The sequence below is a fragment of the Prionailurus viverrinus genome, chromosome E1 (assembly GCF_022837055.1).
Source record: "Prionailurus viverrinus isolate Anna chromosome E1, UM_Priviv_1.0, whole genome shotgun sequence".
In the NCBI taxonomy this organism is placed as follows: Eukaryota; Metazoa; Chordata; class Mammalia; order Carnivora; family Felidae; genus Prionailurus; species Prionailurus viverrinus.
Genome location: NC_062574.1, coordinates 10511765 through 10539322, shown reverse-complemented (window position 1 = coordinate 10539322; position 27558 = coordinate 10511765). Strand labels below are relative to the sequence as shown.

At 47.2% G+C, this 27558-nt stretch overlaps 1 protein-coding gene across 6 annotated transcripts in view; it reads left to right on the top strand.

Annotated features, from left to right (window-relative positions):
* The first annotated feature begins 998 nt into the window (after positions 1–998).
* Positions 999–27558, top strand: part of LOC125152096 (multidrug and toxin extrusion protein 2-like) — a 59683-nt gene continuing 33123 nt past the window's right edge. For 5 of the 6 annotated variants that reach the window (XM_047833829.1, XM_047833831.1, XM_047833830.1 and 2 more), the window contains exons 1-8: positions 1192–1350; positions 1494–1595; positions 8087–8155; positions 11366–11514; positions 12305–12347; positions 12909–12953; positions 15007–15104; positions 16710–16807. In XM_047833829.1, coding sequence (XP_047689785.1) covers positions 1192–1350; positions 1494–1595; positions 8087–8155; positions 11366–11514; positions 12305–12347; positions 12909–12953; positions 15007–15104; positions 16710–16807 — 763 coding nt within the window. Of the gene's footprint in view, positions 1057–1191; positions 1351–1493; positions 1596–8086; positions 8156–11365; positions 11515–12304; positions 12348–12908; positions 12954–15006; positions 15105–16709; positions 16808–27558 lie in introns of those variants that run through there. The other variant, XM_047833833.1, reaches the window with a different exon arrangement.

Here is a 27558-nt window from a genome sequence, read left to right as displayed (position 1 = left end):
GGGTCTTTGTCTTTATGAAGGCACCAGCTTTAGGTGGTGAACATGGCGTATCCAAGGAAGGGGTGTGTGTGTGTGTGTGTGTGTGTGTGTGTGTGTGTGTGTGCGCGTGCGCGCGCTCGCGCTTTTGTCTTAAAAGGATGAGGTTTTGGTGAATGCTCCCTTCTGCCCCAGCATTGGAGAATAATTGGGGAAGTCTTTGGAGCTGTGCAAATCCAAACAACCCTAGCTAATTCCTCTGGGGTGGAGGGAGTGGTCAGGATTTCAGTGGCGGCCTTGGATTAAGTAGTAACCAAGTTGTACTTGGACTCAACCTTCCTGGGGGGAGGGGGACACTGTTTAACTCAGAATTAAGAACGCTGTGTACTTGGGGTGGATACAAAGAGCTATGCACGGCCTTTGCCCTCAAAGAGATAATGGACAAGATCACAAATGTTGGCTACTATGAGTAAAAAAACACCCAGGGCCGCCTTAAGGTATCTCCACCCTCGGTGTTTTACTCTTCTAGGAGAGTCACTTTACTGGGACCAAGATTAAAGGCCTGCCCAGAAGGATGCCCCCCCCCCCCTTCACCGGCAACCTCCCCTCTCCCAGCTCTTTCGTTAGGAAGCCCACACACGCACCCTCTTCATTCCCTCCCCTGTGGATACCCCTCCTGGATACCCTCGCCTTCTAAAGAGTTCTCACCCTGCCTGGCCTTCCCTTCACCAGGTAGGAGCCCCTGGGAAGGGATGCGGAGGCTTATCTCATCAGCCCAAGTTGCAGGCGAGGAGCGCATCCCCAGGGGAGTAAATACTTTAACACACCCGTAACCCGAGGCAGAGGGAGAGGAACTTCACCTGCAAAACCGGCGCAGTGCTCTCGGGGTGCGGTGGGTGGAATTAGAAATTCGCCCTCTCCGCCCCCGCCGCAGCACATTTCGCTCTTCGCAAGCTACAGTCTCCTTTGTCAGCGCACAGCGCCCCCGACCCCGTCCTGCCTCCCCAGCACCACCCGCCCCACACCCCACCCGGGGATGTTCGGGCGGTGACGGTTGGCCCGTAAGTCCGGCGTCCCGGGGTGCGGCCCTCCCCCTCCCCTTCCCCCACCCCCGGCCGCGTGCGCAGGTGGGGGCGGTCCGCGGGCGCGCGGGGCGGGGCCGTGCGGGGGCCGCCCCCAGCCCGCCGCCTCCCGCGCGCCAGTCCCCGCGCCGGCATGGAGCCCCCCGCAGCCGCCGTCGCTGCCGCGTCCCGGGAAAGCGCCGAGCCGCCCGACGCCCCTCGCTGGCGCGTCTGCCTGCGGAGCCTGCGGGGAGCGCTGCCGCCCGACGCGCGGCGGGAGGCGGCCGCGCTGGCGGCGCTCGCGGGCTCCGTGGTGAGTGCGCGCCCCGACGGCGGCCCCGGCTCGGGGCGCCCCCCAGCGCCTTCGCCCCGCGCTGCCCGAGCGGGGCCCGAGCGGGTCCCGGGCGGGGCGGGCGGGCCCGGTGTCAGCGCGTGCTCTCCCTCCTTTTTTCGCAGTTCCTGGCCCAGTTGATGATCTTCCTGATTAGCGTCGTTAGTTCCATCTTCTGTGGGCATCTGGGCAAAGTCGAGCTGGATGCCGTTACGCTCGCGGTATCGGTAGGTTTTCTTTTCTTTTTTAAATACTTCCATTGGGGTCGGCCCTGCGGTAAAGCCTCGGAATTTGCATTGTATTATGTCTGATATCTTCCCTTAACACTATCGGATCTTGGCCCGTGGGTACCTTTTGCCTTATCTCCAGATTTGAAAGGAGATGGCGTAAACTGCTCGGGGAAGCCTGTTTCAACCATCCGGTGGTGGTCGGGTTTGGGAGGAATTTGTAGCAATGATACAATTCCAGGGCGGCCAGGGATTGCTAGAAATTTGTAGCAATAATACGGTCACAGGAACAGAACGGTATTTTTTTTTTTTCCTGTTGTAAAATTAAACCGGAGAATTTAGAGATCATGTAGATTGTCTGCCATCGGTTTGAATTGCACAATTCATTATGGGCGCAGTATTTCCCGCTTGTACTAAAGTGTCTCCCTTGGGCCACGGATTGAAATTACACCTCCTTTGAAGGCTTTCGTCCCTGAGTTTTTGTTAGTGATGTAGCGGAAAGTTGCCTCCCTCCATCCAGGCTTTCAGAGAAGGTGGAAAATAGTTCCGGTGGTGCTGGCAGGTGGTCTCTCCCAGCCTTAGAAAATTCCCCCTCCGTCCCCACCAGAGGTCGGTATCTGCTCTAAGATCGTGGCGGGACCGCCAGAGTTTCTCTTTTCAGCTTTGTGGGTGAAGTGACCTTAGTATGTGGACTCAGATATTTTATTTACAGGTCTGTTACTGAGTGAACTAATTCAGGCTAAGGGATATTTCTACTTCCTTTGAGATTTTAGATTGGGTCTCTAGAAAGAGTGAAGAAAGCAGAGAAGCTTTACGTACAGGCTGTTAACTGTGTCCCCTCCAGAAAGGATGAACTTGATTCCTCCCCCACATAGGGCACGGTGGCCCTGGCATATGTTGTACTCCTGATCATTCTGTCTGCTGTGAACGACATTAACAGTGGGTTATTATTGGAAACCTGAAGGGACCCTTTCTCTTTATCCAGGGGCCGCAGTTGGGATCTCCCTTTGCCTGTCGCTGCTTCCAAACCTTTATTTTGCAGTGCTCTTTAAATTTTTTTTAAATTTTTATTTATTTACGTGTTTATGTATGTATCTTAAATGTTTGAGAGAGAGAGGGGGACAGGGGATCCGAAGCGGGCTCTGTGCTGACAGCAGCAAGCCTGTGTGGGACTTGAACTCACCAACCGTGAGATGGTCATGACCTGAGCCAAAGGCAAACTGCCTGAGCCACCCAGGCGCCACATTAAATCTGGTTAAAATCTTATCACTATACACAGATTTTTTTTTTCCCATGTGATGAAATCTTTTAAGATTTACTCTCTTAGCAAGTTTCAAGTGTGAAATACGGTATTATTAACTATATTCACCGTGTGGTACATTGCATTTTCACACGTTATGTGCTTTGTAACCGGGATTTTGTGTCTTTAGATGGCCTTTACCACCAAGCCCCTCAGGCATCCCCCCCCCCCCCCCCCCCCCCCCCCCCCCCCCCCCCCCCCGTCCTTGGCAATCACCAATCTGCTATGAGGTCAGTTTTTCTTTGTTTGGATTCCACGTGTAAGTGAGATTATACGGGCATTTGTCTCTGTTTGACTTTTTTTTTTTTTTTTATTTTTTTTTCAACGTTTTTATTTATTTTTGGGACAGAGAGAGACAGAGCGTGAACGGGGGAGGGGCAGAGAGAGAGGGAGACACAGAATCGGAAACAGGCTCCAGGCTCTGAGCCATCAGCCCAGAGCCCGACGAGGGGCTCGAACTCACAGACGGCGCGAGATCGTGACCTGGCTGAAGTCGGACGCTCAACCGACTGCGCCACCCAGGCGCCCCCTCTGTTTGACTTCTTTGACTTAGTATAATGCCCTCAGTGTCCATCCGCATTGTTACCAATGGCAAGATTTTCTTCTCTTTTAGGACCAACTAAGATTCAGTGCATAAGCCGCATTTTATTTACATTTTATTTACCTGTTTCATTTTCTTTGGTTAAATGCACGGAAGTGGGATTGTTGGATCATATGGTAGTTCTATTTAAAAAAAATTTTTTTTTTTAACGTTTATTTATTTTGGGGACAGAGAGAGACAGAGCATGAATGGGGGAGGGGCAGAGAGAGAGGGAGACACAGAATTGGAAACAGGCTCCAGGCTCTGAGCCATCAGCCCAGAGCCTGATGCGGGGCTCGAACTCACGGACTGTGAGATTGTGACCTGGCTGAAGTCGGATGCTTAACCGACTGCGCCACCCAGGCGCCCCATGGTAGTTCTATTTTTAATTTTTTGAGACTTCATGCCGTTTTCCCCGAGGGGCTGGACCAGTTTGCATTCCCTCCAGGAGTGCACAGGGGCTCCCTTTTCTCCACGTCTCCTCCAATACTTGTTATCTCCTGTCACATACTCTCACAGGGGTTAGTTCATGGTGGTTTTAATTTGCATTTCCCTGACGATTAGTGACGTCAAGCACCTTTTCCAGTATCCTTTGGCCATTTGTGTGTCTTCTTTGGAAAAATGCCTATTCGGATCCTCGGCCCAGTTTTGAATTAGATTGTTTGGGGTTCTTTTGCTAGTGAGTTGTAGGAGTTCTTTACATATTGTGGAGGTGAACCCCTTATCAGGTGTGCGATTTGCAAATACCTTCTCCCATTCTGTAGGTTGGCTTTCCACTTTGTCGGTGGTTTCCTTCAGGGTGCGGGCGCTTTTTAGTTTGGTGTGGTCCCACTCATTTATTTTTGGTTTTGTTGCCTTTGTTGTTGGTGTCAAAACCAGAGTCCTCGCCAAGACCAAGAGAGCTCGCTGCCTGTGTTTTCTTCTAGGGGTTTTATGGCTTCAGGTCTTGTGTTCAGGTCTCGAATCCATTTTGAGTTATTTTTTTGTGTGTCTGGTGTAAGATAGTGGTCCAGTGTCACGCTTTGGCCTGTGGCTGTCCAGTGCTGCCGACACCCCTGGATTGAATAGCCTGTCTTTTCGCAGTGCCCATTTCCGGACTGTCCCTTCGGGTTTACCATCCCGTACGGTTCATGTCCATGGTATCTGATGGCCGGTGCATGGCTTCTTCTGTGTTCATCAAACGCCCCAGGGCCTGAGTGCTCAGCTTCTTGGGTGTGGGGACCCCACCTCCCTCCATCTCTCTGGCTTTCAGGAACCCCCTAAATTCACTTCAGGACTCACACTCTGCACATTGACATCTCTCAGCTTGGGCCCACGGTAGCGGTTTTGTTGGTTTTGTTTCGTTTTTTCACTGTAACAGTTTTAAACTTTACTTTCCTGCTGGCAACCTTTTATCCCTGGAGCCCTCTCAAGTCCCCACCTGCCCTTTGACCTCATGGGTCTTCCTTGCTGTGGTCCCTCCCTCTTCTCTCACTCTGCAGCCCTGACTGCATTCTCGACCGTTCCCCATCCTGCATTCTGTGACTTGCATGTGAGGCTCGGGAGGATCCTTCTAGATCCTTAGGGGCATGCATTTGCAGAACACTTTCCCAGACCTCCCCCCACCCCACCCCAGCCCCACCCTTCCGTGCTGTGCCACAGTCTCTTGTCTCTGAATGCTCTCGCCTTGGCCGGCCAGCTCATATTAATTTTCGCCACACCTGGTTCCTGGCACAGATCTGCCCCGAGTGGATATTTCCAGGAAATGCAGAGCTCAGGGGAGCTGTGAGCGGGTCCTCATCTAGGCGCTCCTGAATTTGTCTCCTACGCGGCCCTGCTGTAACATGGTGAGGGTTGAAGGCTCTGTGATGATACCCGTGCAGGCCCCATGTCTCCTTTCACTATTTCGGCAAAACTGTCTTAACCAGGGGCGGCTGCGTGGCTCAGTCTGTTGAGCGTGCGACTTCCGCTCAGGTCATAATCTCCCGAGTCATGAGTTTGAGCCCCACATCAGGCTCTCTGCTGTCAGCACAGAGCCTGCTTCAGATCCTCTGTCCCCTCAAAAATAAATAAACATTAGGAAAAAAAAAGAAGGAATTAGGGGCTCCTGGGTGGCTCAGTCGGTTGAACGTCCCACTTCGACTCAGGTCATGATCTCACGGTTCGGGAGTTCGAGCCCCAGGTCCGCCTCTGTGCTGACGGCGCAGAGCCTGGAGCCTGCTTTGGATTCTGTGTGTGTGTGTGTCTCTCTCTCTCTTTGCCCCTCCCCTGCTGTGCTTACTTGCTCTAAAAAATCAATAAATATTAAAACAAAAAAAAAAGGAATTAAATAAAGCTATCTTAAGTGTATCTTGGGGGAGAAAACAAAATTAAGATTTTATGGAAGGTTTGTAGTAATTTCTTTCCTTCTTTCTCTCTGTTTTTCCCGCAAATCACACACCGATGAGAGCATAAAAAAGAGTTCCTACTTTTTGAAGTAAAAATAGGTACAGAGCAAATACAAGCCCCAAATTCCGTAGATAGGCCTGAAAAGGGTATGCGGGAAGGTTGGTATGTTGCAAAGAGAGGAATTTCTGTAGCTAAGGTTTTAGGTAAGGGAGTCTATGTCTGTCTTTCCTTGGGCAGTGCCTGGTGAGACGGTGCTTTTAACCAGCCGTTAAATTGTAACTAATTGGTAGGAGGAGAGTAGGCCCAATTTCAAGAAAACTATTTATGAAAGCCAGATACAGTTAAAAATGTTTCACTTTATGAAAAATTCTGTATGCGGAATGAGAGAATTTACAAAAGTGTTTGTTTTTTAAGTAAAAGAACGTTTTTTAAGGTTTATTTTATTATTTTTTTTAACGTTTATTTTTTAGAGAGAGCGTGTGCACCCATGTGAGTGGGAGAAGGGCAGAGGGGGCCGTGGGGGGACAAAGGATCTGAAGCAGGCTTCACATTGGCCGCAGAGAACCCGTTCGGGGCTCGAACTCACGGAACTGTGAGATCATGACCTGAGCCGAAGTTGGATGCTTAACCGACTGAGCCACCCAGGCGCCCCTAGGTTTTATTTTATTTTATTTTATTTTATTTTATTTTATTTTATTTATTTTATTTTATTTTTTTTTTAATTTTTTTAATTTTTTAATTTTTTAATTTTATTTATTTATTTATTTTATTTTATTTTATTTTTTTATTTTATTTTATTTTATTTTATTTATTTTTTTGAAGGAATCTCTTACTCCCAATATGGGGCTTGAACATGCGACCCTGAGACCAAGAGTCGCGTGCTCCACCAACTGAGCCAGCCAGCTGCCCCCTGCCCTCCCCCCTGCCCCCCCCCCCCCCCCCCGGCCACAAACATTTATTTATACCCCACCTTGTTTTGTTTCATGAAGAATTTGAGTTGGTTTGTAAAAATACTTTCAGTACAGAAGGATAATTAGCTGGTAGAATCACCAGCATCCTGAGCTCGTGTAGTTTCCAGAAATTCACAGTGTGCCCAAGATGTCCCTGAGCCATCCGTTCGGGGGAAGGACGGCCTTTCCTGATACTGAGTCAGAGGAGTGGCGTGGACACCCTGAGGTGGAAGATGGTGTCCCGGACAACTTGCTACGAGAGATACGTCAGCAAGTCTCCAACCGTCTCCGTATACAGGTGGTCATTGTGTGGGGAAAGCACAACGCCCTTGACTTTCATCCAAGCAGTCTCAGACAGCGGACTTGGCCCGGAGATAGACTTGAGGCCACAGAAGAAGAGTGACGGCTCGGCTTCCTTTTCTTTGCCTGGAAGGCTGAGGGGTTTTGGAGCTTTGGCCCTGACACTGTCCCGGGCTGGAATTGAGAACACAAGGCACCTGCCTCCCGCTGCTCCCTCTGTGTGTGGCCTGTCACTGACTCCTGGTGGCTAGAATTTATGATCTTGGTCAGCCAAGAAGTGAACCCACCTTGGGATTGACATCACTGCTAAACGTGAGACCCGGGATGAAAATGAGGGTCTCCGGCTCTCCCCAGCCCCCGCAATTGCAAAATGGCTCCTTGGGCCCTGACCTTAACCTGCAGGTTCATTGTCAGGGGCCCTGGGTAAGGTGCAGACACGAGGGCGACACAAAACCAGTCCTGTTTCTCATCACAGGGTTCAAGCCTGTGGCCAGACTTCCCAGCTTCAGGTCGCCATCTGAGTGACCTAAGCTTTCTGTGACTTGCTCCCGAGACCCGTAAAACGGGCACGGTGCCCACGACAACCCTGTATGGGAGGGTTTGGGGACAGGGCCTGCACGTGGCGTATGCTCAGTACACGTTTGCTGTCCTCGTTCTTAAAGGCACATCGCAGACCAGGGGTGTTGCCTTCAGATATCAACCGCAACTTAACTTTTTGATGTGGAAATTGTTAACACACGCCGTGTTGTTCAAGAAGAACTACGTTGTCAGCCACCCCGGTTGACACGAAGTGATTGTGATCCTCTGGTCGGAGGCTGTGTTTTTGTTTACAGTCGCCAGGGATGGACGTGGACGCCCATCTGCTGTGAGATGCAAAGTCTTAAGTGTACGATTGCAGGTTGCTCCTTCCAGATAAACCTTGGCTTAGCGGGAGCTGTTAGGCAGCGACTGCCCGGCCGGTCCTCCAGCTGCAGCTGCCTGTCATTCCTTGCAGGTGGTGAACGTTATTGGGATTTCAGTTGGAACTGGCTTGGCCTCGGCTTGTGACACGCTGATGTCTCAGGTGAGGACCACCCTCCCCCACGCACGATTTTTTTTTTTTAATTTATGTTTGTATTTAGTCAGTTACCTTTCCTGTTGGAGGCCAGGTAGGCGACTCTCCCCTCTTTGGCTTTTGTTGCCTTTTATTTGTCAAACACTGTGCTGCTGATGGCTGTAGATGTAAGCCAAGTGGGCTTTATAATTGTGCTCAGGGGCTGTGCTTTCCTTTCTGTCTCTGGTCTGATCTCTCCCACCCTGCCGCTGTACTCCCTCACCTGCTGTTGGAGACGCTCAGCTCCGTCTCCTGCCCGCGTCTCTGTCCTGAGGGCCACACTTGAATGTCGGTCACGTCCCGGACATCACGCTCCGCTCAACCAGAGCTAAGCCCATCCGGCTTTCCTCCCTGAACTGTTTCTCCTCTCGTGTTGTCTCTCTCAAGAACACACGACCCTCCACTGAAGCCAGAATCCTTTATCTTCTGTCTCCTTACGTTAGCGGAGAGTCCGCTCACACCCCTCCGTCCTCGTTGCCTGTCACAGGATTGGGAACTCTGGGTTGGTGTGCTAACGCAGTCAGAGGAGAGTCCGATTCTGGTCCCGGCCTTTCTCTCCTGGCTCTGTCTTCCATCTCACCCACCTGGTTTACAACCATAGTGGTTTCCCTGGTAGAATCTGAGCTGCTTGGGGAGAAAGGCTATAATCCCATTCAGTCTTTGAATCCCTGTGGCTCAGCATCGTGCTTGCTATGTAGTGGGTACCCTGGAAATCTGTCGAATGAGTGAGAGGAAAGCAGAGAAGCAAGCAGGGATGGGTAGATGATGACGGATGGATGGATAGACGGTTGGGTGGTGGGTGGATGGGTTTATAGATGGATGCGGGATAGACGGGTGGGTGGGTGGAGGGATGGATGGATGGATAGATGGTTGGGTTGGACGGTAGATGGATGGTTGGACAGATGGATGGATGGGTAGCTGGCTAGGGGGATAGATGGTAGATAGATGAGGTGGACAGATGAATGATGGCTAGATGGGTAGGTGGATGTGTCATAGATGAGTCCTGCCTTCAAACCCACTGCCTGGGAGAGTGGGGACAGGGTTATATCCCAAGGAAGGAGTGGCCCTGAGCATATGTGTTATATCCTGAGCTATTGGACTCAGCTCCTCAGCTGTTGGTGCATGAGGGTATCCTGGGATAGTTTTTATAGGCTAAGCTAAATGTGGCTCTAAGGACTAAATGTAGCTCTGCATTGGCATGGTAGAGAATGTGAAATTTTATTTATTTTTTTAATCATTAGAAAATTTTTTTAATGCTTATTTATTTTTGAGAGAGAGAGAGAGACAGCATGAGCGGGGGAGGGGCAGAGAGCGAGGGAGACACAGAACCTGAAGCGGGCTCCAGGCTCTGAGCTGTCAGCACAGAGTCCGACGCGGGGCTCGAACTCACGAACTGCGAGATCATGACCTGAGTTGAAGTCAGACGCTTAAGTGACTGAGCCACCCAGGAGCCCCTGAAATTTTATTTTAAAATAGTTATTTTGTCCCTTTTTTGTTACCATTTCAGTTATTTTTTTTTTCAACGTTTTTATTTATTTATTTATTTATTTTTGGGACAGAGAGAGACAGAGCATGAACGGGGGAGGGGCAGAGAGAGAGGGAGACACAGAATCGGAAACAGGCTCCAGGCTCCGAGCCGTCAGCCCAGAGCCCGACGCGGGGCTCGAACTCACGGACCGCGAGATCGTGACCTGGCTGAAGTCGGACGCTTAACCGACTGCGCCACCCAGGCGCCCCAACCATTTCAGTTATTTTTATTCATATAGTTAAAAAAAGAAAAAGACTAGATCTTTGTTTCCCCACCCACCCATATACAGTGGACGTCTTTCCGTATTAGTAAACGTATTTCTCTAATAGCACATTGTTTCTTGGATTTTAAATAGCCTTTTAAAAAGATTGTAAAGGTCAAGCACCGTCTAGAAGCTTTAGGTTATCTAGAAAAGTATTTGAAAAAGATGGAGGAAAAATCACTAAAGGTTAACTGTTTGGTGAATATCCTCCTAATATTTCCAAATATGGACACTTACACCATTCTAACATCTACATGGTCTTATTACTTTTTCCTGCCATTAAACCATGTGTTTTGGAGAACACATTGAATGAAGTAGGTGGACACATTCCCTTTTAATGTTTGCACAATATTCTATGTCCTTTGTACGGCCATTGTTTTTAATTTGTTTCCACTGACTCTTTCAATGCACTTTAGGTTAGACTCCTTTTTGCTTTTGAGAAAGAGACAGTCATTCAGGGTCCTTGAAGGAAAGGGAGCGTGAGAAAAGCTCTGAGAAGCCTTGACTCGGCCAAGGTCACTGGGGGGACCGGGCCTGCCCTGCCCTCCCGTGGCCTGCTCTCCGCTCTGTGCTCTGGCCACCTGGCTGCCCCTCGTTTCTGCCTTTTGTGCTCTCGTCACACTTAAACGTCAGGTGATGTCGTTTCTCTGCTCGCAACTCTCCTGTGACCCCGTCTGACTGTGGAGGCCGCTGAGCCCTCTGCCGTCCCCACCGGGGTTCCAGCCCCACAGGCTGCCCTGCTGGGCCTCTCCCAGACGTCTGCCTGGCTCATTCTCTCAGCCCCCGCATGTGTTTGCCAGAAATCCCCTTCTCCGCGAGGCCTGCCATCCGCCGTGTAAACATCGTGCTCCTCCCCCAAGGGTCTGTCCCCTTTCCCTGATGTCTTTTTCTCCAAGCATTACTGCCATTCTAGAGAATGCACTCTAGATCTGAGTTATTTCTGTTTATCGTCTGTCTCCCTTTCCTTCTAGAAAGTCAGCTCCACGATGGCAGGGACTTCTGCCTGCTTTGTTCACTGCCGAGTTAGTTCCCGGGTCCCAAATGCGTGTGGCACATAGTAAGAGTTCAAGAAATACTTGCTGAGCGAATCCGGCAGGTTCTAACCCGTGCCTGCTTCTTCTTGCATCTTTGAAGCCCTGCTCTCTGCCGTCAGTGCCCTCCATGTCTCACTGTCCCTGTTCCCAGAGACAGGAGACTCCTCGTCCCGGGGCATGTTTAAAATGCCCTTGGTGCCCTTGGCTCAGATGTTGGGGGCGGGGAACAACAGCCGTCCGGCTGCATGGGTGGCCAGCAGGGTGCTCTCCCTTGGGGAGCCGTTTGCGATGCCGGCGGTCCAGGCCTCGGCCCGGTACACGGTGGCCCTCTTTATCACTGCGTTTGTTTTCTCCAGTCCTTCGGAGGCAAGAACCTAAAACGCGTGGGGATCATACTCCAAAGAGGAATCCTCATCTTGATGCTGTGTTGCTTTCCTTGCTGGGCCGTCTTCATCAATACGGAGCGTATCCTCCTGCTCTTAAAACAAGACCCCGAAGTCTCCAGGTCAGCAGCGTCTCTAATGTCAGAACCCCAGGTTCAGCGTAAGTGACCGTCTGTTCGTCTTAACCTTCGTTGGCGTTTTGGTCAGTTACCTGGACTTGAACCCCCGTGGAGAATGGAAGCTGTGACTTGTGGATCACAGGGTATTAAGGCTGGCAGGGACCAGCTGGCACAGAGTGACACAGAGTGACACAGCGTGACGCAGTAACCTGACGTCCTGCCCAGAGTGAAGATACAGGATGAGAATGTTAATGCCCTTGGCCCCAGTCTACTTTCCTGGTGTTTTGTAAATACGCAGAGGGTTTTTTCCCTCCCAGAAGCAAAGGAGCAATATAGTTGCTTAGAGTTCTTAGAGTTGGGTTTTTTTTTTTAACCTACAATTCCAGCAAACTCTGGAATTTGTCTTCAGGATACACGGGATCACGGGATGCAAGGAGGCATCTCTCTTTTCTAGAACACCGTTCGTCTTGCTTCAGTGTGAGATACAGCTACAGTCCTGACCCAAAACGTTTCTGAACTTTGCCCGACTTTTAGTTCATTTTGCTCTGATCATTCCATCTTTTCTGCTAAGAATGAGCTGAAAGATGTAAAGTCAGACTACCCTGTAAAAGCACACACGTAGCAAGCCTAACATAGTGTTAATCTGGGTTGTGGAAAAAGCCTTTTCAGAGTGGTATTAAATTTCTCCCGTGTAAATTACGTTTAATTTTTAGGAACCACGTGGATTCAATTTGAAGAAGTACGGCAGCAATTGTTTGAATATTAACTGAAGGCTGTTTGTTGTTTATTTCAGGATAGCCCAGATTTATGTGATGATTTTCATTCCTGCTCTTCCTGTAAGTGTCGAGGATATTTTGTGTCCTGGGACGCCCCAAGCAGCTCACGAATAGTGTCATGCCTGTGCCTCCCCTCTTTCTGTTTATTTTATCATAGTCCTGTTCCCGTGTAAGTTCAGTGTGTATTTCTTGGACCTGTCATCCCATCCTTACTGCTTCTCAGAGCTTGTGCCACTTTGATATCCAACAGCTTGAACGTAATACACACACCGATGAGGGGGAGGTGCTTTCTGTCCTTATTCTGTGGGTGCTTTTGACTGCAGATTAATTAGGATGTTTCTGGGGCCCCTCTGGGATTGGGGAAAGTACTGCCAGCTGGCACTCTCAGAGCCATTCAGACGTCAAGGTAGTGAGCCGTTCGCAGATTCGGCCAGTTCGAGGTCTGAGGGTCCTCTCTGGAAAATTCCAAATAGCATCCTAGCATTTGATCCGCGTGGGTCTGGGTCTCTGATTTTGAGGTCGCGTCAGGAGGAAATACCTTCTTGAGAAACAGAACTGTCAGAAACTGTTGGAATTATGCCTTCATGTTAACAAGAGGTGTTTTTCTGTTTTATCTCCTAGGCAGCGTTCCTGTTCCAGCTGCAGACAAGATATTTACAAAGTCAGGTATAGAGCCTTTTTACTCCGTGATCCCTAGAAACGTGTAGTAGATACACGTCAATCTGTCAGATTCCTGTGCCCACCTCTTGTTTTACTCTGCAGCCCCTGCCTCCCACAACACCCACAACACTGCACCCCTTCCCTCCTCTGTGGGCTGCCTGCTGGCTTTGGGTCTGACCTCAGGCCCGGCTCTGATGCCTGTGCTTTAGAGGAAGAGGCTGCAGAGTTCTGTGGGGTTTACGGCACCCCCAGGAACCAGAGGGACAAGGGGCATGGAGGGGAAGGCTAAGGGCAGAGCTGAGGGGGAGCTCTGCCTCTCTGTGTCCCCAGGTCCCTCTTACGTGAGCCGCCCACTTGCCTTCATGTAACTTTTATCCACAGAAGCCGCTCTACTTTGATGGTGGCCAACTGTTTTTTAAAAAAAAATGTAGACTCTTTTTTTTTTTTTTGGTAAGTTTATCTGTCTTAAGAGAGAGTGCGAGCAGGAGAGGGGCAGAGGGAGAGGGAGAGAGAGAATCCCAAGTAGGCTCCACGCTGTCAGCGCCCAGAACCCAACATGGGGCTCAATCTCATGACCCCGGGATCATGCCCTGAGCCAAAACCGAGAGGCAGACGCTCAACAGGCTGAACCACCCGGGCGCCCCAAATGTAGAGTCTTCAAGAAAATGTTTACCTGAGGACTAGCGTAGAGTAGGCAAGAGACACACGAGAAGTGAGGAATGTGGCCCCGTAAATAATGGGGGTGAATGTCCACCGCATACCTGCTGGGGACCAGGCCCCGCTGGGTGCTTCGTGTGAGGTGACCTCATGATCCTTCACCTTGGCCCTGGACAGAAGTTAGATAACTCGGCCTGAGTGTCTCCCGTGGGGTCTTCCTGGGACACCTCGTGCCATGCACCGATTTGCTGTCCATGCGGTCATCCCTTCTCCTCTATCTCTGTGTTACTGTGATAGAAACGATGGCCCAGCGGGTCATTCAAAAGCTCTTAGAAACTTCTAGTTGGCCGGGCTCGCAGCTGCACCAGTGGGGGAGACGTGGCCAGCGGCTCTGACCCTGGCCGTCGACGTCCTCTGTGACCATGCTGTCATTCAGAACCCTTGCCTGTATACCTCTTGAGTGTTTGGCTGACCACCTCTTTAGGAAAACTCACTCCTTCTGCTGCAAGAGTCTTAACTGTTCTCACGAGACCACATCCTCCGCTCACCAGAGGAGTGGAAACATCCCCACGCAGCCCGGCTAAAGCAGTTGTATGTCCTGCCTTTTAACTCGACCCTAACGCGCTCTGCCCAGAGTTTCAGGGACCTCCCACGGGTTAAAGGGCTCGGTCCCTCGAGACTCCCCTCCCCCCACCTTCCGGTGCCCAGGTTGCCCCCTGTGCTTCTGACTGATCGGCTGCAGGTTGGAGGTTTCCACGACGGCCAGCCTGGTTCCGTTAATTTTTTAGAGCGACTCCCAGGACTCACGAAGAGTTTGCTTACCATTTGCCGGTTTATTACAAAAGGGTGTGGCAAAGAACGCAGGCCAAACACCCAGATGGCAAGGTGTGTGGGACAGGGTCCGGAATTTTCACAGCACGTCCTCGTGTTCACAGCCTGGAGGCTGTCTGAACCCCGTGCTTCTGTGGTTTCAGGGGAGGCTCCCTCACGTAGGCGGGATTGATCACTTCCTCTATTCCCAGCCCCTTTCCCCTCTCCCGAAAATGAGCGAAGGGCTGAAAATGTCAAGCTCCTAACAACCATGGCTTGGTTGTTCTGGTGAGCAGCTCCCATCCAGGAGCCCACCCAGAGTCATTAGGACAAAAGGCGTCCTTGTCACCCAAGAAATTCCGAAGGATTTAGGAGCTCTGTGTCAAGAACCCGGGTTGAAGACCAAATGTAAGAACAAAGGATCTGCCCCGTGCCCCTGCCACTGGGAACTTCTAGGGGAGTTAGGAGCTCCGTGCCGGGAAGCGGGGGCGGGGTGGGGGCAGAGACCAGTATATATGCTTCCCATTACGTCACACCCCATAACCGATCAGCTTTTGAAAATGCTGTTTGTTTTCCTGTTTGGGGATTTTAGGGCATCATCATGCCTCAAGTGATCACTGGGATTGCAGCAAACGTGATCAATGTGGGCATGAATGCCCTCCTGCTCTATGCCCTGGACCTCGGAGTGGTGTAAGTTGTGACCTGTTCGTTCCCCAAGTGCCCAGTATCTGCTGGCTGCGGCCCTGGGGGCTGGGATATGGGGGGGGGGGGGGGGGTGAAGCGGCCTGGGAGGGAATCCCCATGGGGTGGGGGCTGGTGTCCTGGAGCACCTGGGGGGGGGGCAGTCAGCCCAGACTGTGGGGAGGAGTGCGGACGTTAGCTGGGGGAGAGCGTTGTGGAAGAGGTGACGTTGTGAGCTGACACCTGCCTGTCCTGTGGAGTTAGTGTGAGAGGGCGTCGCTGCAGCCCGTGAAGACTGAGATGCCAGACCTGAGCAAAGGCAGGAGGGGGCAGAGGACTGTCGGGATCTCCCACTAGCTCTCAGTTGTAAGAAATCAAGCCAGTTCCGTCTCTGTGAAGCTGGAGAGTCGGAGGGTCCCACGAGGAAGGCAGCGTCAGTTTGGACCTCCCGCCAGTAGGCACCATGCTGTCGATCTATCCCTGACTTGAACCGTCTAGTGCGCTGGCCCAGGTCCAGCCCCCTTCACGTGGGCCGACGTGGTCACACGAGCACTCGAGATACATTATGAATGAAATGTAGTAAAATGAGATAGAATAGAAAATAGTGTATGGAGGTCTTTTCATGAGACTTCGTGTGTACACATATTAATGTGGGTACCAGGTAGTGATGGAAATTTAGTTCTGTTAGTTGCAGTAATACACAAGTGTGTGTATACGCACACACACACACATATTTGTACATTTGTACGTTCATATATAAGTCATTAAGTGATGGGTAGTAGAGAGGTGGACTATAAGAATAATCAATGAAAAAAGGTTTGTAACATCTTCTGCCAGAAAAGCCAGAGGCTTTGACCATGGGGGGCGGGAGCACGAGTCGGCAGGCAGGTCTGAGAGCTGGTGACATCAACCCACATAAACACCTGATTGGCACCCGGTTTGTCCGGCTTTCCTCTGCAGGTGCACCTCACAGACCATCTCGTAGAAGTTTCTTGAACAGGTGTACGGAGGACAGTTTGGATAGTTGGAAAAGAGGAGAAGAACACATAGGAATGGGTTAATAAGTGACAGAGTGTGAGGATTGGTCGGAAGATTAAAATGAAAAAATAGGAAGCAAGCAGGGTTCTGGGCTCCCTGTGCCAGGACGGGGCATCATTTAATTTGTGGTGATAAGATGTCATCTAAGATGCTCTAAGGTTGTCTTGTAATTGAGAACAAATTTATTATAATCCTGGGAAATAACTGTGAACCTTAGACCAGTATTTTGAGCACAGTAGTTGTTTTTGATATTGTACTTAGGTGACTACATTTAAGAATTTATCTGATAGGTTATTTCGGGCTGTTAGGACAAAGGACGGTGACAAGTGTGTATGTCCTTTCATTTTTCTGGTGATGAACGGTAACATTTGGCTCTTCCACAAAATTGTTGGTGGAAAGAAAACAAGTCAGTTATAAGTGGACAGTATATTTAAATCATTAAAAGATAGTCTACAAGTTCTAGGCTTTTCTAATAACTGTAATTCTTAAACAGAGCAAAAGCTTGTCAGGGGTAGTCTGTTTATTTATGTGTGGACAGAATATACTCCCAGGTAATGATCACTTTCTCTCCTTCAGAGGATCTGCCTGGGCAAACACCACTTCCCAGTTCCTCCTGTCTGCTCTCCTTCTCCTGTACATGTGGTGGAAAAAAATCCACGTCGATACCTGGGGAGGTATGAGAACTTTGATTTACATTATGATATTTGTTATTCAGAAGGATGTAATTCGGGTGTTTGGATATTTTTCCCCCAGAGAGGTTTTTTTTTTTAATCTTTTTGGGAAATTAAAAAAATTAAGGAAAATATTTGTATACTGAAAATATAAAAATTATAGGTCACTATGAGTTTTTTTTTTTAATGTCCATAAAGGCAGCTTTTGGTCATAGAAAACGGTTGGCAGCTGTTGCGTTTAAGAATTGATATTTAAGGAATTAAAATTGCAGATACAAAATCTAAATTTTTCTTTGCAAATCATCCTGCTGTATTAAAACACAGTTTGAGGGGCGCCTGGGTGGCGCAGTCGGTTAAGCGTCTGACTTCAGCCAGGTCACGATCTCGCGGTCCGTGAGTTCGAGCCCCGCGTCGGGCTCTGGGCTGATGGCTCGGAGCCTGGAGCCTGTTTCCGATTCTGTGTCTCCCTGTCTCTCTGCCCCTCCCCCATTCATGCTCTGTCTCTCTCTGTCCCAAAAATAAATGAACGTTGAAAAAAAAAAATTAAAAAAAAAAAAAAACACAGTTTGATTGATATCTTGTTGACTCAGGTGAACAGATTGTGTTCTTTTTTTTTTTTTTTCAACGTTTTTATTTATTTTTGGGACAGAGAGAGACAGAGCATGAACGGGGGAGGGGCAGAGAGACAGGGAGACACAGAATCGGAAACAGGCTCCAGGCTCTGAGCCATCAGCCCAGAGCCTGACGCGGGGCTCGAACTCACGGACCGTGAGATCGTGACCTGGCTGAAGTCGGACGCTTAACCGACTGCGCCACCCAGGCGCCCCGAGTTCTTAAATAATAGTACCACTTACAGTTTAGCTAAATTCCCTTAAATAGTGTAACATGCATTTGTAAGTTTAGTAAAATAGATTTGTTTTCTAATTTTTTAAATTGTGGTAAAATGTATGTAACATAAAACTTGCTATTTTAGCCATTTTAAGTGCCCTTAAATACATTCACAGTGTTTGGTGACCATCACCACAATCCAGTTCTAAAACATTTTTATCACCCCAAACAGAAATTCTGTACCAGTTAAGCAGTCACTGCCCATTTTTTCTCCCTCTAGACCCCCAGTAACCTCCAGTCTACTTTCCGTTGATCTTGTACCTTGAAACTTTGCTGAAGTCATTCATTAGCTCCGAAGGCTTTCTGGTTGACTCTTTGGGTGATTCTGTATATAAGATCATACCATGTGCGAATAGAGATAATTTTACTTTCTCCCTCCCGGTTTTGATGCCTTTTAATTTCTTTTCTTGATTAATCGCTCTGACTACTACCTCTAGTGCAGTGTTGAATAGAAGTAGCAAAAGTGAACATCTTTGTCTTGTTTCTGATTTTAGGGGTAAAGTTTTCAGACTTTAGCCATTGATATGACATATGTGAGTTTTTCATAGAAGCCCTTCGTCAGGTTGAGAAAGTTTCCCCTATTCCTAGTTTGTCGAGTGTTTTTGTTCATAAAAGTGTGTTGGATTTTTTTTTTTCCTGCATTAACTGAGATGATCACTCTTTGTTTTTTCTTCCATTTTATTAATGTGGTGTATTGCATTGATTGATGTTAATCATCTTGTGTGTTCTTGGGATAAATCCCATTTGGTCACTGTGTGCGATCATTAAATATGTTGCTGGGTGTGGTTTGCCAGTATTTTGTCGAGGATTTTTACATCTATATTCATAAGGGATATTGTTCTGTGATTTTCTTTTCTTGTGTTGTCTTAATCTGGCTTTGGTGTCGAGGTGATGCTGGCCTCAGAACGAGGCTGTGGGTTTGGTACCATTATTTCTCTTTTGTGTTTTGGAAGTTTGAGGAGAATTGGTGTCAGTTCTTCAAATGTTTGCTTTAATTCACCGGTGAAGCCGTAAGGTCTTGGACTTTGTTGGGAAATTCTGATTGCCTGTTCAGTCTCTTATTAAAGGTTTGTTGAGATTTTCTCTTTGTGTTCGGTCACTTGAGGTAATTTGTGTGTTTCTAGGAATTTGTCATTTCGTCTAGTTATTTGATTTGTTGCCATACAGTTCCTAGAACTCTCTTATATTTTTTATTAAAGTGAGGTTGGTAGTAACATCCCCTCTGTTATTTTTGATTTTAGTTATTTGAGCCTTTGTTCTTTTTCTCTTGGTCAGCTTAGCTAAAGTTTTTTCAATTTCGTTGATCTCTTTTCGTTTGTTTGTTTTTGTTTTATTTTTTCAAAGAATCGGTTTTTGGTTTTCTGGTTCTCTGTTGTTATTTTTCCATTCTCTACTTCATTTATTTCTGTTTTAATCTTCATTATTTATGTTGTTCTAGCTTTGGGTTTAATTTGCTCTTTTCTGTCTCCTCGGTGTGTGAAATTAATTTTATCCATTTGAGAGCTTTTTTCTTTTGCAATGTAGGCATTTACAGTTATAAATGTCCCTTTGAGTACTCCTTCACTTCATCTAGTGTGGTGGGTTGTGTATTTGTTTTCTTTTGTTTCAGTGTGGTGTTTTTTTTTTTCCGTTGAACTTTTGCTACACTTTTTAATACAGTTTATTTATTTAGGGTGAGAGCAGGAGGAAGGGCAGAGAGAGCAGGAGAGAGAGAGAATTCAAAGGCGGCTCCGCACTGTCACTGGAGAGCCTGACGCCTGATGTGGGACTCAAACTCATGAACTGTGTGTGACATCATGATCTGAGCCGAAACCAAGAACGTGACACTTAACAAACTAAGCCACGCAGGTGCCCCTTCAGAGTTGTTTTTCAAACTGTCCCTTGTGTTTTGTTTGAGAGTGTGTTTAATTTGGGGCACCTGGGTGGCTCAGTCGGTTGAGCATCCAACTTCAGCTCAGGTCATGATCTCACGGTTTGTGGGTTCGAGCCCCGCGTCGGGCTCTGTGCTGACAGCTCGGAGCCTGGAGCCTGCTTCGGATTCTGTGTCTCCCCCTCTCTCTGCCCCTCCCCTGCTTGCATTCTTCTCTCTCTCTCTCTCTCTCTCTCAAAAATAAATAAAATATTTTTTAAAAAGTTTCATTTTTCACGTATATGAATTTTTTGGATTTCCTTCTATTACTGGTTTTATCCTTATTCTGTTGTGGTTGGAGAAGATACTTCGTATGAGATCAGTCTTCCCAAGTGACTCTAAACTTGTTTTGTGACCTAACACATGGGCTGACCTGGAGAATGTCCCGTGTGCACTTGAGAAGAGTATTGCTGATGTTGGGTGGAGAGCTCTGTACAAGTCTGGTGCATAGTGTTGTTTTAAGTCCTCTCTTTCCTTAGTGATCTCTGTCAACGTGTTCCATTCATTACCGAAAATCGTACTGGAGTCTCCAACTATTTTGTGGAACTGTCTAATTCTCTAGTTGTGTAAATGTTTGCTTTGTATTTTATGGGGCTGTGTTGTTTGGCCCCTGCCTGTTTATCATTGTTGTGTCTTCTTGATAAACTGACTGTCTCATCAATGTATAACGTCCTTCAGGGGCACCTGGCTGGCTCAGTCGGTTAAGCGTCCCAAGTTCGGCTCGGGTCATGATCTCGCGGTTCGTGAGTTTGAGCCCGGCCTAGGGCTCTGCAGATCCTGCTTCAGATCCTGCTCCCTCCCTCTCTGCCTCTCCCCCACTCATGCTTTCTCCCTCTCTCTCTCTGTGTCTCAAAAATAAATATTAAACACACACACGTATATAATGTCCTTTTGTCTTTTGTAATAGATTTTGACTTAAAGTTATTTTGTCTAATCTTAGTCTAGCCACCCCAGCTCTCTTTGGGCTCCTACCCCAGTTCTCTTTGGGTTACTACTGATATAGAATCTATATATTTTTTTTAAAAATTTTTTTAATGTTTATTTATTTTTTTTTTGAGACAGAGAGAGACAGAGCATGAACGGGGGAGGGGCAGAGAGAGAGGGAGACACAGAATCGGAAGCAGGCTCCAGGCTCTGAGCCATCAGCCCAGAGCCTGACGCGGGGCTCGAACTCACGGACCACGAGATCATGACCTGAGCTGAAGTCGGCCGCTTAACCGACTGAGCCACCCAGGCGCCCCTAGAATATATTTTTTAATCTTCTTTCTTTCAGCCTATTTGTTGCTTTCTGAGTCACTTTTCTGTCACCGAAGTGAGGCTCCTATAGACAGCATATAGTTAGATTGTGTTTTCTAGTCCATTTGGTCAGTATCTGCCTTTTTATTGGAGAATTTAATCTGTTTACATTTAAAATAATTACTGCTAAGGGCAGACTTTCTTTGCCATTTTATTATTTGCTGTCTGTTTGTCTTAGACCTTTTTTGTGTTTCATTTCCTTCTGTACTGCCTTCTTTGGGGTTTAGTTGATTTTTTTTTTTGTTTTGTTTTTGTTAGGGAACTGTTTTGATTCCATTCTCATTTCCTTTGTGTAGGTAATTTAGATTTTTTCCTTCATTGTTACCATGGAGATTATATTTAATATCTTAAATTTATAACAACCCTGTTTGAATGGATACCACCTTAACTTAAGTAGCATCCCAAAATGCTACTCCTATCCAGCTCTCTCCACCACCCCTTTATGTTGTTGTTTCACTGACGACCTCTTTATTCACATGTGCTCAGTAACAGAGGTTCGTAATTCTTTTCTATGCATTTGTCCTTTGAATTATGGAGGCGATAAATCATGGAGTTACAGAGCAAACCTACAGTACAGTAATCATACTGGTCTTTATATTTGTGCACAGAGTTACCTTTACTGGAGACCTCTATTTGTTCACACAACTTATGAGTTACTCTCTGGCTTCCTTTCATTTCAACCGGAAGGACTCCCTTTAACATGTCTTTTAGGGTAGGTCTGGTAGTAACAGAATTCCTCAGCTCTTGTTTAACTGGGTGTATTTTAATTTCTGCTTCATTTTTTAAGGACATTTTCATCAGATACAGAAGTCTCGGTTGACAGTTATTTTCTTTTGGCGATTGACTGACTGATTGATTGATTGATTGATTGAGAGCACATGCACACTCTCATGTGAGTAGGGGAGGGGCAGAGAGAGCGGGAAAGAGAGAAACTTAAGCAGGCTCCAATGCAGGGCTCGATCCCACAACCCTGGGGTCATGATCTGAGCCAAAACGATGAGTCAGATGCTTAAGCAAACTGAGCCACCAAGGCGCCCCTCTTTCAGCAATTTAAATATGTCATTCCGCTGCCTTACGGCCTCCATGGTTTCTGATGAGAAACTGTAGGTTAATCGTCTTGAGGATTCCTTGTACGGGATGAGTCCCTTCTCTCCTGCTGCCTTAAAAAATTCTTTGTCTTTGACAATATGGTTATAATGTGTCTTGCTGTGGATCTCATTGAGTTGATCTCACTCGCAGTTTGTTGAGTTCTTAGATGTGTATATTATCTTTCTGGCAGCCTTTAATCTACTTCCTGTGAATGGATTTGCCTGTTCTGAACATTTCACAGAACTTAAACCGCACAATAGGTGGTCCTCTGTGACTGGTTTATTTCACTTAGCCTGATATTTTCAAGGCTCATCCATGTTGTAGCTTGTATCAGTATTTCCATTTTTTTTTCACAGGTGAATCATATTCGGTCATACATGGTATCGTGGAGATACCATGTTTTACTTATCCATTGAACACTTAATGGGTATTTGGGTTCTACTTTTTGGCTATTTTCAATAATGTTACTGTCCACACTCATGTACAAGTTTTTGTGTGGCTATACCTTTCAGTTCTTTCTGGTAAATAAGTAGGAGTGGGATTACTAGGTCATATGGTAATCTGCGATTAACCATCTGCAGAATTGCCCGACTGTTTTCCAAACTGGCTACATGATTTTACATTCCCACCACATCCTCACCAGCACTTACTTTATTCTCCTTTTTATTTTATTATTAGTTTTTAATTCTAGCTATCCTATTAGGTAGGAAGAGGTGGCTTGGGATTTTGACTTTCGTTTCCCTGATGGCAGATGGTGTTGAGTATCTCGGGTTTCTTGGCTTGCTCAGCTCTTGTGTTTCCTTTTTTCTTTACATTTCTTCGCCCCTCTGTCTGTAAGAACACTTCCCGTCGTGCCATTCGATTAGATTCAATGCTTCGCCTCATTACGTAGTTCTGTTATCAGATCCTCCACCTTTATCACCTGATTAGATTCCGTAGCCCTTTGATGTCCTTCCCGGTAACTGGAACACAAATTTAAATGGCTTCTGATTGGATTCTGTATCTTGTGATTTTGGCCCTGTGGCTATAGCACTAAGTCACAAATTACTGAATACATATTTTTGAATGTTTATTTTTGAGACAGAGACAGATCGCGAGTGGGGGAGGGGCAGAGAGAGAGGGAGACCCAGAATCTGAAGCAGGCTCCAGGCCCCGAGCTGTCAGCACAGAGCCCGACATGGGGCTCGAAACTCACAAACCATGAGATCATGACCAGAGCCAAAGTCAGATGCTTAACCGACTGAGCCACCCAGGCACCCCCAGCATTCTTTTCTTTTCTTTTTTTTAAAAAAAGAATTTTTTTTTTTACATTTATTTCTTTCTGAGAGACAGAGTGAGACAAAGTGAGAGTAGGGGAGGGGCAGAGAGAGAGGGCGACACAGGATCGGAAGCAGGCTCCAGGCTCTGAGCTGTCAGCACAGAGCCGGACACGGGGCTCGAACCCACAGACCGTGAGATCATGACCTGAGCCGAAGTCGGACGCTCAACCGACTGAGCCACCCAGGTGCCCCCCCCCCCCCAGCATTCTTTTCTTAGCACAAAGGTGGATCTGCTGGCTAAGCTCTATGCCATGGTGTTATATCCACCCATAAGGGGAACTATATAGGTTAATAGAAGTCCTGGTTCCAGGCTCTTTTTATGTTACTTCTCCGCGGTATATAGTTTCCACTCCCAAGGTCACTTCATGGACCAAGATGCTACTATGTTCCAGTTAGTAGGAAGGAGGAGGGAGGAAAACAGGACATTCACACACCCCCTTTGAGTGTGTTAAAAGTTCCTGACAGCTGCCCACACCGATTCTGATTTGCCCTGTTGGCCTGTACATAGCCCCATGGTCATATTAAGCTGCAAGAAATGGATACATGGCCCCTAAACTTCTTGTAAGTTTATTTCTGTGAAAGATTGTGAAGGATCAGGATGTCAGTTTTGCTAGGCACATAGCGGTCCCTGCTGCAGTTGGGAACCATGAAGTGCTCAGGAAACGCCAACAGCTCTGGCTCTTCTCCTGCATTCACCCTGGATGCTCATTTATCTCGCGAGATTTTGTGCATGCTCCTGCTTGACGAAGTTCCCCCAAAAGTCGATCATTTTACTGATTGATATAAACGCTTCTTAATTAAGTGAGTTGAAACTGTGGCATGCTAATTTTCAGTCAGATGCTGCAGATCAAAATCAGAGTTTGCTTACAGTCAGAAAAATTCCATGTGTGCTTTTTAAAACAAAACGAATCTGTTATTAGTGATAAAAGAGAAGCGAGTTTAGGTCCTTATACTTTAAGTCTTATAATCAGCCTCCTTTCATTTGTTTCTTTTCAATTAAAATTTTTTTTTTTTAGTGTTTATTTTTGAGAGAGGGGCGTAGTGCAAGTGGGGGAGGGGAAGAGAGAGAGAGAGAGGGAGACACAGTCCGAAGCAGGCTCCAGGCTTTGAACTGTCAGCACACAGCCTGGTGCGGGACTCGAACTTACGGACTGTGAGATCATGACCTGAGCCGAAGTCAGATGCTCAGCTGACTGAGCCACGCAGGTGCCCCTCTCTTCACTTTTAAAAGCAGAAACGGGGGCACCTGGGTCGCTCAGTCAGTTGAGCGTCTGACTCTTGATTTTGGCTCAGGTCGTGATCCCAGGGTCATGGGATTGAGCCCCACATCGGGCTCTGCACTGGGCGTGGAGCCTGTTTAAGGTTCTCTCTGGTCCTTTGTCCCTCTCCTTTGCTCTCTTGCCCTCTCTCTCAAAAATGAAATGGAATGGAATCTTAGAAAACGTGTTAGCCTCATTCTGCCCAGCGTCCACATCTACACGTAGACAACGTTCAATCATTTTCTCTTGTCAGATCACAGTTCTTAATCATTTCTGATTCTTCTTGGTTTAAAGTCAAAATGAGGAAAACTCATGTATCTTGTAACAGCTTCGTTGAGGCATATGATACAGATGCTGTAAAATCCAGTTTGAGGACGTTTCTTCTTGTGACTGCAGTCCCTCCCTGCCCTTAACCCTGTCTTCATCCTGAGCCTCAGGCAGTCACTAATGTGCTCTCAGCCTCCGTGGAGTCCCCTTTTCTGGACCATCGTAAATACTTTACATTGTACCTAAACCATAGGTTATGAGGCAGGCTAATGGCCTCTGCAGAGGTGGCTAATAAGGAAGGTGATCTTATACATACCATGTAAAGTAATTCTTAGCTCTTTGCTCAATTTTTGTCTTTGTTTTTATCTCCCTTCACCCCTTAGTTTTAACGGTGGAGGAAAAAGGGCCACATCCAAACACTTCTTTATAGACACAGATGCCTATTTGGGACCCTCTGCAAATCTAGGTCATTATCCCAGGTTGGTAGATCCTTTAATGTTAGGAGGTGGGTAGGATTTGGGTGTGGATTGGTTTATCTGCTGTGAAATTATTAACTGTTTAGCGTTCTTTAAATATTGACCAACATTTTTCTAAATATTCTCTCAGTACTTATGAAACTAAGACCCCCAAACTCAAGAGTTAACAATTTAGGGGCGCCTGGGTGGCTCAGTAGGTTAAGCGTCCGACTCTCAGGGTTACATCAGGTATTTCCAAAGTACTGTTTGTGCCCATTCAGATGCCCTTTCCTCAGCCCGGTGTCCCTCCTGTCCCGTAAATACTTGTCCTAATTGTTTTCTCTTCACAATCCAGCCTGTTGTTTACTTAGCTTTGAAGACCTTGTTCTGTGTGTGTGGTCCCCATAGTCCAGCCCAAAGCCTCTATTGTGACTCCTTGCTGTCCGTGGGGCCTGTGTGGGTCTGGTTTCAGAAGGTCTGGGGCCTTTGGTCTGTCTGGCCCCCTGAAACTGATTCCCGTGAACCAGCACCCTGGCAACTTGCATCAGTAATATATGACAGTACGATTCGTCCCACACACTTAGCTGGCATTATCTATGCTCCCAAGGAGTCACTCTGTTTTAGGTGTGTCTTTTCTAAATAGCATATGGCATTATTCCTTCTAAGAATCTACAGTTTCTAATCAGTGCCTTTACCCGTTTGCATTTATTGTCATTAAAACGTATTAGGACCTACTTATTACTTAGGAATTACTCTGTGTTTTCTATTATTTCATGGTTTTACCTTGCTTTTTTTTCCTCCCTTATTTCTTTACTTGTAATCGGTTTTCTTTCTGTCTTTACTGTACTCTTACTGTAACTCTTTTTTTTTTTTTTTACTGTAACTCTTGACTTGGGAGGTGGGGGCACGTTGTTCCGCATGTTGTTCAGCGTGGTGACTCTGGATCCAGATCGCCGCCGTTAGGTCCCATCTTGAAGTGGGATCTGGGGAACACTACCTAACTTCCGTGTCTCCATTTCCCTATTTGTGAAATGATGACAATGAAAACTAGGGCCTACGGGGGCACCTGGGTAGCTCAGTTGGTTGGACGTCTGACTTTGACTCAGGTCGTGATCTCATGGTTTGTGAGTTTGAGCCCCGCATCGGGCGCTGCGCTGACCACACGAGCCTGCTTGGGATTCTCTCTCTCTCCCTGTCTTTCTGCCCCTCCCTTACTCGTGTTCATGCTCTCGAAATAAGTAAGCTTTACAAAAATCATAGGGCCTACATCGTTTAATTATTGTGAAGATTTAACTGAGTTATCCCTGGGAAGGGTTTAGAACAAAGACTGTGACAAAGTGCACTCAACAAATGTTAGCTGCCGTTTTTTGTTTTTAGTATGCTAAACTGTTTTTTTTTTTTTTTTTTTTAATTTTTTTTTTTCAACGTTTATTTATTTTTGGGACAGAGAGAGACAGAGCATGAACGGGGGAGGGGCAGAGAGAGAGGGAGACACAGAATCGGAAACAGGATCCAGGCTCCGAGCCATCAGCCCAGAGCTGACGGGGGGGGGGGGGGGCTCGAACTCACGCGAGATCACTCGAGATCTCGCGAGATCGTGAACTCACCGACCGCGAGATCGTGACCTGGCTGAAGTCGGACGCTTAACCGACTGCGCCACCCAGGCGCCCCGCTAAACTGTTTTTAATTGTTTTACAGTCCCAAGCGCTTTCTCATGTTTCCCTTCAACTTTTTATTTTCAAGATGTTCAAGCCCACTGGAAAGTAGAATGGTTTAAGGGTCATTCGACTCTTCTTCTTTCCCTCAATTTCCTGATTGTTAACATGTTGCCTTGTTTTTGTTTTTCCCTTTATATGTGTGTGTGTGTCTTGCCATGTAGTGGATCGCAGACATGACATTTCGCCACCAACTAGTTCAGCATGTGTCTCTCCTAAATGACATTTTCCCAAATAACCACCATATGGTCATGGAGGAAACCAAAAAATAACACGTTATTGAATGTGATATTCATTAATGTCCTCAGATGTGCCTTCTGTATTCAAATTTCCATACCTGTTTTTTTGTAAATTTTTTAATGTTTATTTATTTTTGAGAGAGAGAGACAGAGACAGAGAGAGAATGAGCGAGGGAAGGGCAGAGAGAGAGGGAGATAACAGAATCCGAAGCAGGCTCCGAGCTCTGTGCTGACAGCTCAGAGCCCAATGTGGGGCTCGAACCGACAGACTGCGAGATCATGACCTGAGCTGAAGTAAGATGCTCAACAGACTGAGCC